General features: G+C 37.9%; 1 protein-coding gene across 1 annotated transcript; it reads left to right on the plus strand.

The window, feature by feature from the left end:
* Positions 1-2,037: 2,037 nt before the first annotated feature.
* Positions 2,038-12,009, plus strand: sypl1 (synaptophysin-like 1). The gene is made up of 6 exons (XM_047390009.1): positions 2,038-2,424; positions 2,523-2,716; positions 8,821-8,939; positions 9,321-9,525; positions 9,643-9,834; positions 10,013-12,009. The coding sequence occupies exons 2-6, from the start codon at positions 2,645-2,647 to the stop codon at positions 10,142-10,144; spliced, it is 720 nt and encodes a 239-aa protein (XP_047245965.1). The 5' UTR covers positions 2,038-2,424; positions 2,523-2,644; the 3' UTR covers positions 10,145-12,009.
* The last annotated feature ends 1,182 nt before the right edge of the window (positions 12,010-13,191 follow it).

Here is a 13,191-nt window from a genome sequence, read left to right on the forward strand (position 1 = left end):
ACCGCAAGTGATGTCATTTCCTGGGTGTTTTTTTCCCCGGGAGTTGTAGTTTTTCCACGGTAAACTTTGCTCGCACTTTCGCATTCATTTCCGTTGTTTTTTTGGACTTTTTATTGTTTGAAGATGGTCTTATGAACATATATGTGTGCTCATAGGTATCTGGCACACTTAGAGATTTAATTACACTTCTGTAAATAGTTTATTTTGATGTACATATTATCTTTTCACAAACTATTCACAATGTACATTTTATGTTCATTTTTGTCTCTGTTCATAAAAATTAGTGTATTTCAAAAATGAAGTTATGGACACACTCCAAATGAATTTCCTGTGGTTTGAAAGGGTTTTGTGCAACTTTTTTAAATTGCAATTTTTGAGGAATACAGCTATGATATTTCTGTATTTAGAAAAATATGTGCAAAAACAAACAACGATTTTAATTTTTCTGGTGCTTAATTGTACTTTTTAGCAATTTACTTTGTTAATATGGAGTTATTATATACACAATTTTAAAATTTAGGATGTCAGGGTTGTATTGATGTATAGCAAATTGAAATGCTCCAAGAAATGGCTCTACAGCATGTTCAAATATGAAAATACAGGTCCTTCTCAAAATATTAGCATATTGTGATAAAGTTCATTATTTTCCATAATGTAATGATGAAAATTTAACATTCATATATTTTAGATTCATTGCACACTAATTGAAATATGTCAGGTCTTTTATTGCCTTAATACGGATGATTGTGGCATACAGCTCATGAAAACCCAAAATTCCTATCTCACAAAATTAGCATATTTCATCCGACCAATAAAAGAAAAGTGTTTTTAATACAAAAAACGTCAACCTTCAAATAATCATGTACAGTTATGCACTCAATACTTGGTCGGGAATCCTTTGGCAGAAATGACTGCTTCAATGCGGCGTGGCATGGAGGCAATCAGCCTGTGGCACTGCTGAGGTCTTATGGAGGCCCAGGATGCTTCGATAGCGGCCTTTAGCTCATCCAGAGTGTTGGGTCTTGAGTCTCTCAACGTTCTCTTCACAATATCCCACAGATTCTCTATGGGGTTCAGGTCAGGAGAGTTGGCAGACCAATTGAGCACAGTGATACAATGGTCAGTAAACCATTTACCAGTGGTTTTGGCACTGTGAGCAGGTGCCAGGTCGTGCTGAAAAATGAAATCTTCATCTCCATAAAGCTTTTCAGCAGATGGAAGCATGAAGTGCTCCAAAATCTCCTGATAGCTAGCTGCATTGACCCTGCCCTTGATAAAACACAGTGGACCAACACCAGCAGCTGACACGGCACCCCAGACCATCACTGACTGTGGGTACTTGACACTGGACTTCTGGCATTTTGGCATTTCCTTCTCCCCAGTCTTCCTCCAGACTCTGGCACCTTGATTTCCGAATGACATGCAGAATTTGCTTTCATCCGAAAAAAGTACTTTGGACCACTGAGCAACCATGCATCACTGTATCACCAAGTTCACACTCAATTAAGCCCAGGTACGACTAATCCCTCCTTAGAAAAGCATCCCCACAGCATGATCTTGCCACCACCTTGTCTCTAAGTGTGGATGCTGCGTTCAAGGATATATCCATTCCTAATTTTTCTCTACACATACTGCTTCGCAAGTGGGCCAAAAAGCTTCGCTTAGGTTTCATCTAACGAGAGCACCTCCTTCCACGTTTGCGGTGTCTTCTATGTCTAGCGACAAACTTTAATTAGGACATCTTCTGGCTGTCTTCATGCGACACATTTGTAGATAATGGATGTCGTGCATGGAGACACATTTTCACACATGAGCAGTATGGTTCAAGAACGACCCTTTATGATCTCTGGCTCAAATTTGGCCCTTTTGTCCTTTGATCCCACATCCTTAACCCGCTTTCCTTATGCTGAGGGTATGTTGCGTGTTCCTTTGGATCACATGATCCAAAGTCAGCGACTGCAATCTCAGCAAGAGGGCAGGCTCCATGTATGCTTGTGATCCCACCATGAACGGAAACTTGAGTGGCTGTCTCTTACTTCTGGAGACGGAACCAAAAGTTTAGTTCGTAATTTGCACGGGTTTTCTGCGGTAAATGCCCAGCAGTGATTGAACTGCAGCTGCAGGATATTTTAAGACGTCTCTGCGGTTTCCATTTTATTTAATTGTTATTTTTAAGTCTTTGCCAGAGAATCAAAACTTTCTTTTCTCGTTTTTGCATGAGGCGTCAGTTTCCTGTAACCAAATTCCGCACATGAAGCGCGTCGAGGGGGGGAGTTTGGCACACTTTTACGCGCTGTATCCGCTACATCTTGCGCGCATCGCCGAGCAGAGCTTACGCTGAAAGAAGTGCGACCAAGAACAAAGGGTTGGATTGATAACAAATGTTATTAAACAGCTTCTAACGCAAATCAAGCTGTGCTTTAAGTAAGTTGATCTTCTTACTTTACATTTTCCTCACTTTTGGAGCAGATACTTAAGAGGACATCCTGTGGTAAATAGCTTGATGTGGACATTTCTTGCAGCGTCAGGAACACCACGTCACTCAGTTCAAGAACTCCCACTATTTCCTTCCACTTGGATCATCATCCACCCTACAGTTTAGAGAGAAATCTGTATACAGATTTAGGCTGAAAACGGCTTAATCATGATGACCGGATTTCGAATCAACTTGTCGCCCCTGAAGGAACCCCTAGGCTTCGTTAAACTGGTAGAATGGGTAAGTTAAATGCGCATTTGTTTCCTTTTTATTGGACAGGGCGGTCCAGACCCTCCTTGATGCTCCTATGTTCCTTTAAAAGTACTTAAAGATCAGAGTTTTGCTTCATTTCTATCACTTTTGCACGTTTAAATGCAAGGAGCTAAAAACGAAATCCTGATTTGCACATGAAAGTGGTGTAAATCCACATTTGGTTAGTTATGTCCAATTTAGTTGGATTTGCTTCTTGCATGGAAATGCAGACCTTACAAGAACTCAGTTACAGATTAATACACCTCTCAGCAATAGTTCACCCATGAAAACCAGCTCTGAAGGACATGTAACATTTTGGCCTTTAACCATAAGGGCAGAAGATCCAGCAATCAGTTATGGGTTATGGCTGCTTTAAGTAAATCCAGATATATTTTTGTCTCAGCTTTTCTGTTTTCTCATACTATTCACATTTACACACACACACACACACACACACACACACACACACTGAGAACCACAAATCAGCAGTCATCTGACTAAGGGCAAAGCAGTGTGTGGAAGTATGTGTGTGTTTTTGCTTTACATAAGCCTCATTTAACACAATGGATTTGCTTATTCATGCTCCATGTGGAGCTAAATTATAAATAATAAATAACCACCATCTCTGAGAACTTACAAGGCTTGGGCAGTTTGTAATTGCTTGCGAAAATAGCATTCCTTTGAAATGTTTCCCATTTTGTGACGTAACAACCAGATATTTTGGTGTAATTTATTTAGATTTTATGTAATAAACATAACTACATAAATGAGATGTGAAACAAAAGGAAAGCATAGCCTTTAACATATTTAACTAATAGAAATTTAAACAGTATCTTTTGTATTTGGCCATCTTTACTCTAATGCTCCTAAATAAAATGAATAAAATCAAATGCAACAAAATATTTTTAGAAGTAAAAGGAGTCCATTTTAATCTCAGTTTGATGCAGCTCGAAAGCCTCGAGGGTTTTCTTAGAGAACATTTGTGCACAAACAGCATCTTCAAGACCAAGGAAAACAGTAGATAGGTTAAGTTGTGGAGAAATGTAAAGCAGGGTTAGGTTATAAAAGAAAATTTCAAGCTTCGAACATCTAACAGAGCACTGTTAATCCATCATCTTGTAATAAAAAGTGTATGCCACAGCTGTAAACCTTCCAAGTAATGGTAATTCACCTAAACAGACACTCTGGGTTAGAGGAGAACATTAATCAGAGAAGCAGCCAAGAGGTCTATGGCAACTCTAGAAGAGCTGAGAAGATCTACACCTCGGGTGGGAGAATCTGTCAGCAAAATAACTACAAGTCATATAGGGGAGAGAGAAAACATGTGGAAGAAGGTGCTTTAGCCAGAAGGGACCAATTCACTTTGTGAACTGCATGCAAAACTCTACATGTGGAGTGAAACTAATAAACATTGCCTTGAACATACCCTCTTCACCATGAAACACGATGATGGCAGCATTGTGCTGTCGGGATGCTTTTCATCGTCCGGAACATAAAAGCTGCTCAGAGCTGATGGGAAGATAGATGTAGCTTAAATACATGGCAGTAATAGAAAAAAAACTGTTAGAGGCTGCTAAAGACGCAAGTATGATAGAAGTTCACTTTGCAGCAGGATCACAATTCAAAACATACAATGGAGTTTTAGATCAAAGCAAAGCATATTGATGCATGTTGATGATTGGATCAATAAAAGTCCAGACCTAAATCCAACTGAGACGCAGTCGCAGGTCTCTATGTGCAAAGCTGGTAGAGACATACCCCAAAAGACGTAAAGTGTAACCAGCCAAACATATAAAATATGAAATGTACCAAAATCAAGGGGGAAAAATCCCATTGCAAACAAGAATAGAATTGAAATGAATAGAAGCGAAGATGAATTAAACATCTGTAAAGTATTTATCATAAGGAAAGTTTTTGATGCTTCCAGAAGTCTGATTATGTGAGCGATGTGGCCTAAACACTCAAAACCTTCTTAGATATAATCTTTTGTGAGCTGTAAACAGGAAGCACTATTTGATCGAAGAAATGTTAGAGGTCTCTACTGATTACTCCATGTATTGAAAACAGATGATAAGAAATGTTCTCTTGGTTTTTTGATGTGAGAGATGGGCAAGTTTTAAAAGGTTTGTAGAGAAAACATTTAAATTCAAATATTCTCTGTAGGGGTTGTATCTTTATTTCATAGAAGTTGGTTTACACCATATTTGAAATTCTTTCTCAGATTAGATACCAAAGTTCCTTGACTTTCTGTTGTGTCTGTTAATGGAGACAATGGGGGCTGCTGACAAAATGATAAAAATGTCATAATCCTTGTCACAAAGAACCCACCAGTAGCCTTAATGCATATGCTCCTCTCTGAACAGTATTTCCTCCACTTAGTATTTGTTAATTCTTGGGGGGAAAAAGTCAAATCTGTGTGCATTTGATTCCTCCTGGTTGTTAAATTTAACCCCTATGACCTTGTTTTGGAGGAGTGACCGAGTCCCAAAAATGAGCGGTGTACTGTATGTTGACCAAAAAAAAAACAACAGGAAGTGGCAGACAGGGACATCTGGGAAAACATCTGGAGTGAAGCAAGGTGTGTGCGTGAGCATGTAAGCACTTTTAGTGTGAGCATGTGCAAGTCGTTTGTGCTGATTAGGCAGAAATGAAGAGGTCTTTTTTAAAGGACTTTCTCAGTGCTTGCCATGTCCACATTCTTTGCTCCTTTAATAAAACCAACTTCTTGTCTAATGCATATCCCCTGGAAAAGAATGCCTCCAAACTGTGTTCTTTAACCTTTATTTGAATTACATTCAATGTTTAGGGATAAGTTAGACCTTCTCAGTGCCACATTTATTAACTTCCTTCCATTCTTTTAACAACTACCCAGGAGTTGGGCATGGGGCCTCTAGCATTAAAGACATGAACATCGTTTTTCAAGGGTGATCTGGCCTAGAGGGCACATCATAACAAAGGTACAAGCTAAAAGTTTGACATTAACAGAAAATATAGAAACAACATTTTAAAAAGTGTTCATATAAGGTACAAGACCCAGCTTAAGAATAGCAGTTGCACCCTTCAGAAAGAGATCTGTTTATAAGAGCATAAATCTCTCCCAAAGAGACAAAAGCATTAAGTAGTTGAGAGTGGAATGCTCCTAACATTATTTCATGGCCAGTGTGTAAAATAGGAGAACACAGTTCTACCACGTTCAGAAAATGGTTTGAGTACTCTAAAGAGAAGCCATTTCACAGAATATCAGCACAAGACTTAGAATGTAATACGAATGTACTGAAATGAGTGGGGAGTTTGTCCAGTGAGGTTGTCACCTTGGGCTTAATGAAGGCCAAGTCCAAGAAACCAGATTATACAGCACACATTGATGAGTTCTGTACAATGAATTAAAACAAATGAATTTTATGTAAATGATGTCCCCATAATTAAGAACATTTAAAAAGGAGTCTGAGCAGGTTTTTCCTGACTGAGATAAGTAAACAGTTTGAATACAACCAAGTTATAATAAACAGCCAGTGGAGCCTTCTGTTTTTTTTTACTTAATGTTTAATCTGAACTCTGGGAGAAAGGCTATCAAGCCCAAAAAAGTGTGGAATGGTGTTCTTTCAATATGTTTTCTCAAGAGTAGATATATCAATAATCTGAAATCTGTGCATGATTTTTATTCAGTTTCATTCAAGATAAGAACAAATCGCAAAAAATACAGTGGTGCCCACAGTAGCTGATAAGTAGTCTATCTCACCATAGAACCAACTAAATAAAGGAAAATATTATCTTCATATAAGTGTGCTTTTATGACATAGCCTTCCCAGTGATAATATTAATAAAATGTAAAACAAAACAGGATTGAAGGACTCCTTTCAAAATCTTCAAAAATAGAAACAGGATTTTTTTATTTGCAACAACACATTGTGTTCTGTCTGAAAGCTAACTTCCAAACCAGCCTGAACCTCCTCACAAAAATTGTAATGTTATCTGTTTAATAGCAGTCAACAGAAAGGCCTTGATGAGATCAACAAACAGGGCAGCACAATGCTCCTTTCCTTTCAAGGCATTAAATATGATTTGTTGTCAGCTAAATATGGGTTTTGTTGAGTGTTTTTTTTTTTCTTCAGTTTAGTCATTTTCTTTTCCAAATCACATCCTCCTTCTCTCATAGTAGGAGTATTGAGGCATTTCCAGGCAGCCCTTAAACAAACTCTGGATTTAGCCCAAGCTGTCCAAGTGTCCTGATATCTTCCCTGGGATGTGTTAGGAAGGTACTCTAATCAGATGCCTGAACTACCTCCTAAGGTTTCAATGAAGAGGAGAAAGAGAGTGCAATCCAAGACCCTCCCTTGTTCTGAGCTGCTCAGTGTCCCTAAAGGACTGTATTTGTGACCTCATTCTTTCATTTGCTATGTGCAGCTTATGAGCACAGGTTAGGGGTTGGAAAGTAGATCAGTTGATAAATGGACATCTTCAGTCCTCATTGTTTTGGTACAGCTCCATCTTCACCATCACACAACAGTTTACTGTTTCCATCAGAGAAGACACTGTGTTGTTAGAGCAGACAATGTCAGAGTCCAGAACAAACACGAGAGACATCTGACTCACTGTCAGAAACATATTGTCGAAGGAACCAGAGCTTTCTTCGCCTATGTGGAGCATTTTGTAATGCAGAGCTGCACCTCCCTCACCTGTGCTATGAAAGAAGCCCTCTACACTTATCAATTACAAGAAAAGTAAATGGGGCTGTTTGTTTGGGTTTGTTTCAGTTACATTTTAAAAAAATGTAACTGAAACACATATTTTTACTTATACATTATACTTTTTTTAAGTTGATTAGAGTCTAAAAACAAATAATAACCTTTGTAAAGACCTCCCATTCTCCAGGAGGGGTCCGCAACCATAGATCTTACCAAGAGCAACCCAAAGTAGCGTCTAAGTGAAGCTGTTTAACTTTGGCAAATGACCATCAGTTTGTTTTGACATAATTTATTACAGTTTTCAAACCATATCCAGTCCTGTGAAACGTAGTGGTTTGATCATGATCTTGTCCTTTTTTTGCTTGGTCTGGGGCAGCTTGAGACCACCAATAATAAGCTGTGCTGTGTAAGACTGACTCAGGCTGTGCAGCTGTGCACAGATTAGGTTGTGAGTCCAACAGTGTGTTGGGATTTACTTTGGCACATTTTCATCCTACATTGTTATAACCAGTAGCAGTGCAACGTAATATCATTATGACTTTGACTGAGCTTGACACCCAGTGAGTTGTATTGTTATTGTATGTGCACTTGGGGAATCCTTGGCATAGTTGCAGTCACCCTGAAGAATTTAGTCTTTGTTGGTTTTAAGAGGGAAGAATTCGTGTCACATGGTCGACAAACTGAATAAGATGCTGCTCTGCCCAAAGGAATCCAGCAGCTAAATGGCAGTTTTAGTGAAAATACATTTTACAAATGGAAGAATTTTTTTTTTAAATATTGAGATTTAAAAATGTGCCATGTTTTTCAAAGACAGAAAGGTTTTGGAGGACCTGCCAAAATTATTGGCACCCCTTTCAAAATTGGGTAAAAGAATAGAATAAATGTAACTTCTACTGCAGTAGCATGATCACATACTGGTTAAAAATATATAAATAATGTTAAAAAATGGATGAATACATGGTTTACTGTTAAGTAAGGTAGATGATCAGTGACTGCAGGCCTGTTTCTCCTCCAGAGGTCCTGAGAAACTTGTTGGAGAGGATGACATTCCTCATTGGGACATTTTAGATAACAAAAAGCTAGGAAAATGATCCAAACTATGAGGCCAAATTAACAAAAACTTACCAGACAGAAGAGGAATTTCCTCACAATAAGGTTTGAAAATTCAACAATTTTCCAAGTGAAATTGCGCCACTGCAAAACTGCACCACTGCGCCACTGCAAAAACAGATTTTATTTAAAAGGCATCTGACAATAAATTATATAGGTAGTTGTTGTATGTGCAATCTGATTACTTTTGCAATATTTTATGTTTATTCTAGTATAATTCCTTGGTTTTATTATTATTTATTGAATTTTGTCATGCTAGTGTCAACAGCTATATGTCTCTGTTCTCTGTCCAAACAGCTCACAGCCATATTCGCATTCGGAAGCTGTGGTGGATTCTCGGGTAGAAACATCATATCTCTCTTCTGTGGTAATGGCATGAATGAAACCCTCAACGCCAACTTTCACTACCCATTTAGGTATGATATTATAGGTATATAGGTATTATATACATCGAGACTTCTGCTTTGGAATTCTACAGAGATACCTTCTTGCACATTTTGCATTCCACTGACTTCATTTCAAAACCCTTTCTGGCCCTAAATTTAGCTAACTTGATCTTCTTCATTTCTTAACAACTGAAGCGTGTTTTAGTAGTCTGACCAGGTGGTGCTTTGGACAGTGCGCTGATCGGAGAACGATCTGGTTTTTGAGTTTCTGACCAGCCGCTCACTCATAACAGATGGTCACAATCAGACAATTTTGGTTGCTAACCACAGCATCTCCAAAAATAAATAAATCCCAAAGGTATTGAATAAACGTTTTTCTCTTTTCTTGGCTCCTCCTTGTATCATGGGCAGGCTGAGCCAGGTCCCACTTGTTGATGGAAACACCACTATTTGCAATCACTCTGTCACTACCACGCACATGATGGGAGACTCGGCATCCGCCGCAGAGTTCTTCGTCGGCATCGGGATCGTATGCTTCTTGTATAGCATGGTAGCTCTGTTGGTTTACTTAGGCTACATGCATGTCTACAAGGACTCTGACTTCGGACCCATATTTGTGAGTAAATACATTGAACAAAATTGAAATGGTTGACCATGTGTTATCTTGAAGATCTTGATCCAAAAGAAGATTATAGCTCCTGTCTGTATGGCTGATATTTTCCTTTTTTGCCAGGACTTTGTCATCACAGTAATCTTGGTCTTCATGTGGTTAGTGTGCTCATCTGCCTGGGCAAAGGGCCTGCAGAATGTGAAGGACGCCACAGATACTGAAGGAATCGGTGCCTCGCTGGCTCTTTGCAAGGGAGGCAACATCACCTGTGAGGTCACGAACTTTGCCAACATGCGGACGCTCAATATCTCTGTGGTGAGAAGAAATGCACGCCAGCAGCTGGGTTGAACTCATTAATTCACTGAAACTGCCACTTAGTTCTAGAGCAGTAAAAGCTATTGATTGGTAAAGTGTTTGACTGTTTCAAACTACGACATAGCTTAATGTTCTTGATTTATTAATGCATTGTCTTGTTCTGCCTGTGTCCTTGCAGGTGTTTGGCTATCTCAACATGTTCATTTGGGCTGGCAATGCCTGGTTTGTTTACAAGGAGACTCGCTGGCACTCCCAGAAATTCTCCTCCCAACCTGGGCCTGGAAGGCAACAGGTCCCTGCACCAATCTAACACCAGGGCCGACTTGTTACCACGCGCAAACATGCATACTACACGGAAAGGAATTCAAACCGTCACATAAATACATACATAAATACATGTTTAAATTTTGAGGTTTTATACATATATATGAAATGTTTTTGACGGAGAAAATAAAGGCGAGAATGTTAGAATTTATCAGTCCGCTTTTGCTTGTGCTAACAGTGCACAGAGCTGTACTGGCCTTTTGCAACCTAAATGACTTGACATAATTTTACTCCTTGCATACTGACGGTTATGAAAGAATAAAATCCTACTCTGCATATATTTCTTTGGAGAGCTTAGCAACAATGAACTTGAACAACAAAGCCGAATGTGTCTTTAATATGCATGTCAAACATTTTAACCATTTGAGTGAGCTTAACAACCTTATTCTGGCCCTGGGCCCCAGATATTCTCACACATTGTGACCAAATGTGTTATATAAAGCCCCCGAATACATTTATTGGCATCGTTATACAGTTACAAGACCGGATGGCTACCTATTTTCATTTTCCTAGCAGACACCAACAGATTCTTATTTTAAATGTCCTGGTAATTGAAATAGTTCATGATCAAATGCTCTTCAACAAGGGCCACAAACCCACAGCACCAGAGCCTCTACCATTCCTAATAGTGGACATGAGTTGCTTTCCCACATATTCATCCTTTTTGTCCACAATAGCCCCACCAGGGCAGAAAAGCTCAATCTTATTCTCACCAGTAAAAGTCAAGATGGAGGAGCCACATGTTTCCAGTCCCTTTGGACAAGAAACCGGCCCACAGCATCAGAGATCCTACGCCATACTTAAAAGTGCTTAAAGGTGCTTTCCATAAATTCATTCTTCGTTTCATGTTTACCTTCCTTACCATTTTCCTTACCTCACATGATTAACTTGTGAGCTCATCCAGCCTTGTCTGCATCGGGTAAGAAAAATGGATCTTTGAGGCAGATCATCTTTTTGCCCCATGGAAACAAAAAGCACAGTCATGAATTACTAATTTAAAGCTCTTAGACGCTTTGTTCGACTAATAAAAATTAAACAGTAATCTAGAAAATGCTACAACTAACTTTATATTACAGGAATTAAAGCGATGCAAATACGTTTTGTTACCTAGCATTTAACGAACAATTATTTTGTCACTGAGTAAATGTAGTCAAATTAAAGGTTGGATTGAAAATAACCTGTAAATAAAAGGCACATTGTTTTTAAGGAGTTTTACACATTTTTCTATAGGGTGTCAAAAGGAGTGGTGCTGTGTGTCATTTAGTGCTATATAAATGCATGTTATTAGATTTAAAATTTAGACATGAATTCTGCTCTGTGTTAAATTTAGGCAATTCTGTTTTTTTTTTTTTTTGGTTTTTGTTTGTTTTTTGCTGAATCATGCAAGCATTTAATTTTAATTGTCAATTGTTTTCTTTCATGTCGTTTCGATTTTCTTTAAGTTTTTCTATTTACCACCTAGTGGCAAGTGGTGGTAAGTGCAACTCCTGGTGAAACTGTCCAACTGACAAAATCATTAGATTCAGTCGTATTTTGGTTTGCTTTTAAGATTCAGAAAATACTGTGTGAAGTTGTTTAAAACTCATATATCAGGAATCCTGCTGCTCCCGTGGTATTTAATGTGGTTTTGCAATTTTTATAAGAACATACCCAAGAAAACCAGAGAAGCTGATAATAATCATTGGACTACAACTGCATTTATACCAGCGAACCCAAGGATCATTCTCTCTTAGCACAAGATGCTTTCCCCTACATAGAGGACTTAATGACATAATTACCTCTTTAGAAAGATTGGTTTAGAACCAGCTCTTACCAGTAAAACCCAAAGGATTATTAATGTTATCTGTATCATTGTAATGTTGGCCAGATATTTTTAGATTTCTCAGAAGGATTCATAGATTTTTAGATTTCTTAGAAGGATTGTAGTATCATTTGATTTGTTTTTCTGTGTCTGTATCTGTGTTTATTTTCTTTGTGATTGTATTGTAATTGTATGTACAGCGCTTTGAGTGTCTCGTTACTGAAAAGCGCTATATAAATAAACTTACTTTACCTTACCAATAAAGCTGTGTTGAATGTTAGAACACTTTGAAACAAGGTACCAATTAAATGATTAAAGTTCGCAATGATGGTGTAGCTTTCTTGTAATCCTAAATAATGGAGCAGTAACATCATTTTCATTATATTTCAACTTTCTTCATTCACATTTTGCGAATGATATTCTGCTAAAGCACTATTTGTTACAACTTATTTTATTGTTATCCATTTTCTTAATCATTTCTGCAACACCAAACACTCATGTGTTTGTATTTTACTTTGTCTTGGGTATTCCATGTTTTGTTTTTTTCTGTGTTGCATTGTTATTTTATTTTATTTTTTTTCATGAAGGACTAGTTGAAATTCAGTAAAACAGCAATTGTTTGGAATGTACTGGTTTTGCATTTCTACACTGCTGCTGAAAAGACATCCACTCTCTTGAATGTGACCTGCAGATTTTCATCGTATTTGTCAATAAAAATGAATGCATTTTTTTGTTGAATTTTCACTGTACCTGATGGTTTGCGTGCTTTTATGAATGCACTCATTCTCCACACGGGAAAAAATATAAATATTTGGTTTTGTTTTGTGCAATAAGTTTTAACCCAAATTTTCCCTTTGTTTTTGAGCAAATGCGAGGTTTTACAGTGCAGAATATCTCATGTAAAAACTAGGTTTGTTGTTTTGACACACCTGTTTTTCCATCAACACATTTTGATGTAAAAACATTATTTTAAAATAAACATTAAAACAACGCACCTCTAGACATAAGGGCCTTATCACATGCAGTGCCGTGCATAAGTATTCATACCCCTTGAACGTTTTCACATTACAACCACAAACTTCAACATATTTTATTTTGTGTGACAGACCAACACAAAGTAGTGGATAATTGTGCAGTGAATGGAAAATTATACATGGTTCTCAAATCCGATAGATACATGAATTTGTATTCAGCCCCTCTGGGTCAATGCTTTGTAGAATCACCTTTAGCTT

This window comes from Girardinichthys multiradiatus, chromosome 17 (genome assembly GCF_021462225.1).
Source record: "Girardinichthys multiradiatus isolate DD_20200921_A chromosome 17, DD_fGirMul_XY1, whole genome shotgun sequence".
NCBI lineage: Eukaryota > Metazoa > Chordata > Actinopteri > Cyprinodontiformes > Goodeidae > Girardinichthys > Girardinichthys multiradiatus.

What these genes read in the sequence shown, in the direction of transcription:
- sypl1 (XM_047390009.1), top strand. Translation starts at nt 2,645, where the DNA reads ATGATGACCGGATTTCGAATCAACTTGTCGCCCCTGAAGGAACCCCTA. An exon ending in CTGACTTCGGACCCATATTT is followed by an intron (nt 9,526 to 9,642) that starts GTGAGTAAATAC and finishes CTTTTTTGCCAG; the next exon opens with GACTTTGTCATCACAGTAAT. An exon ending in GGACGCTCAATATCTCTGTG is followed by an intron (nt 9,835 to 10,012) that starts GTGAGAAGAAAT and finishes GTGTCCTTGCAG; the next exon opens with GTGTTTGGCTATCTCAACAT.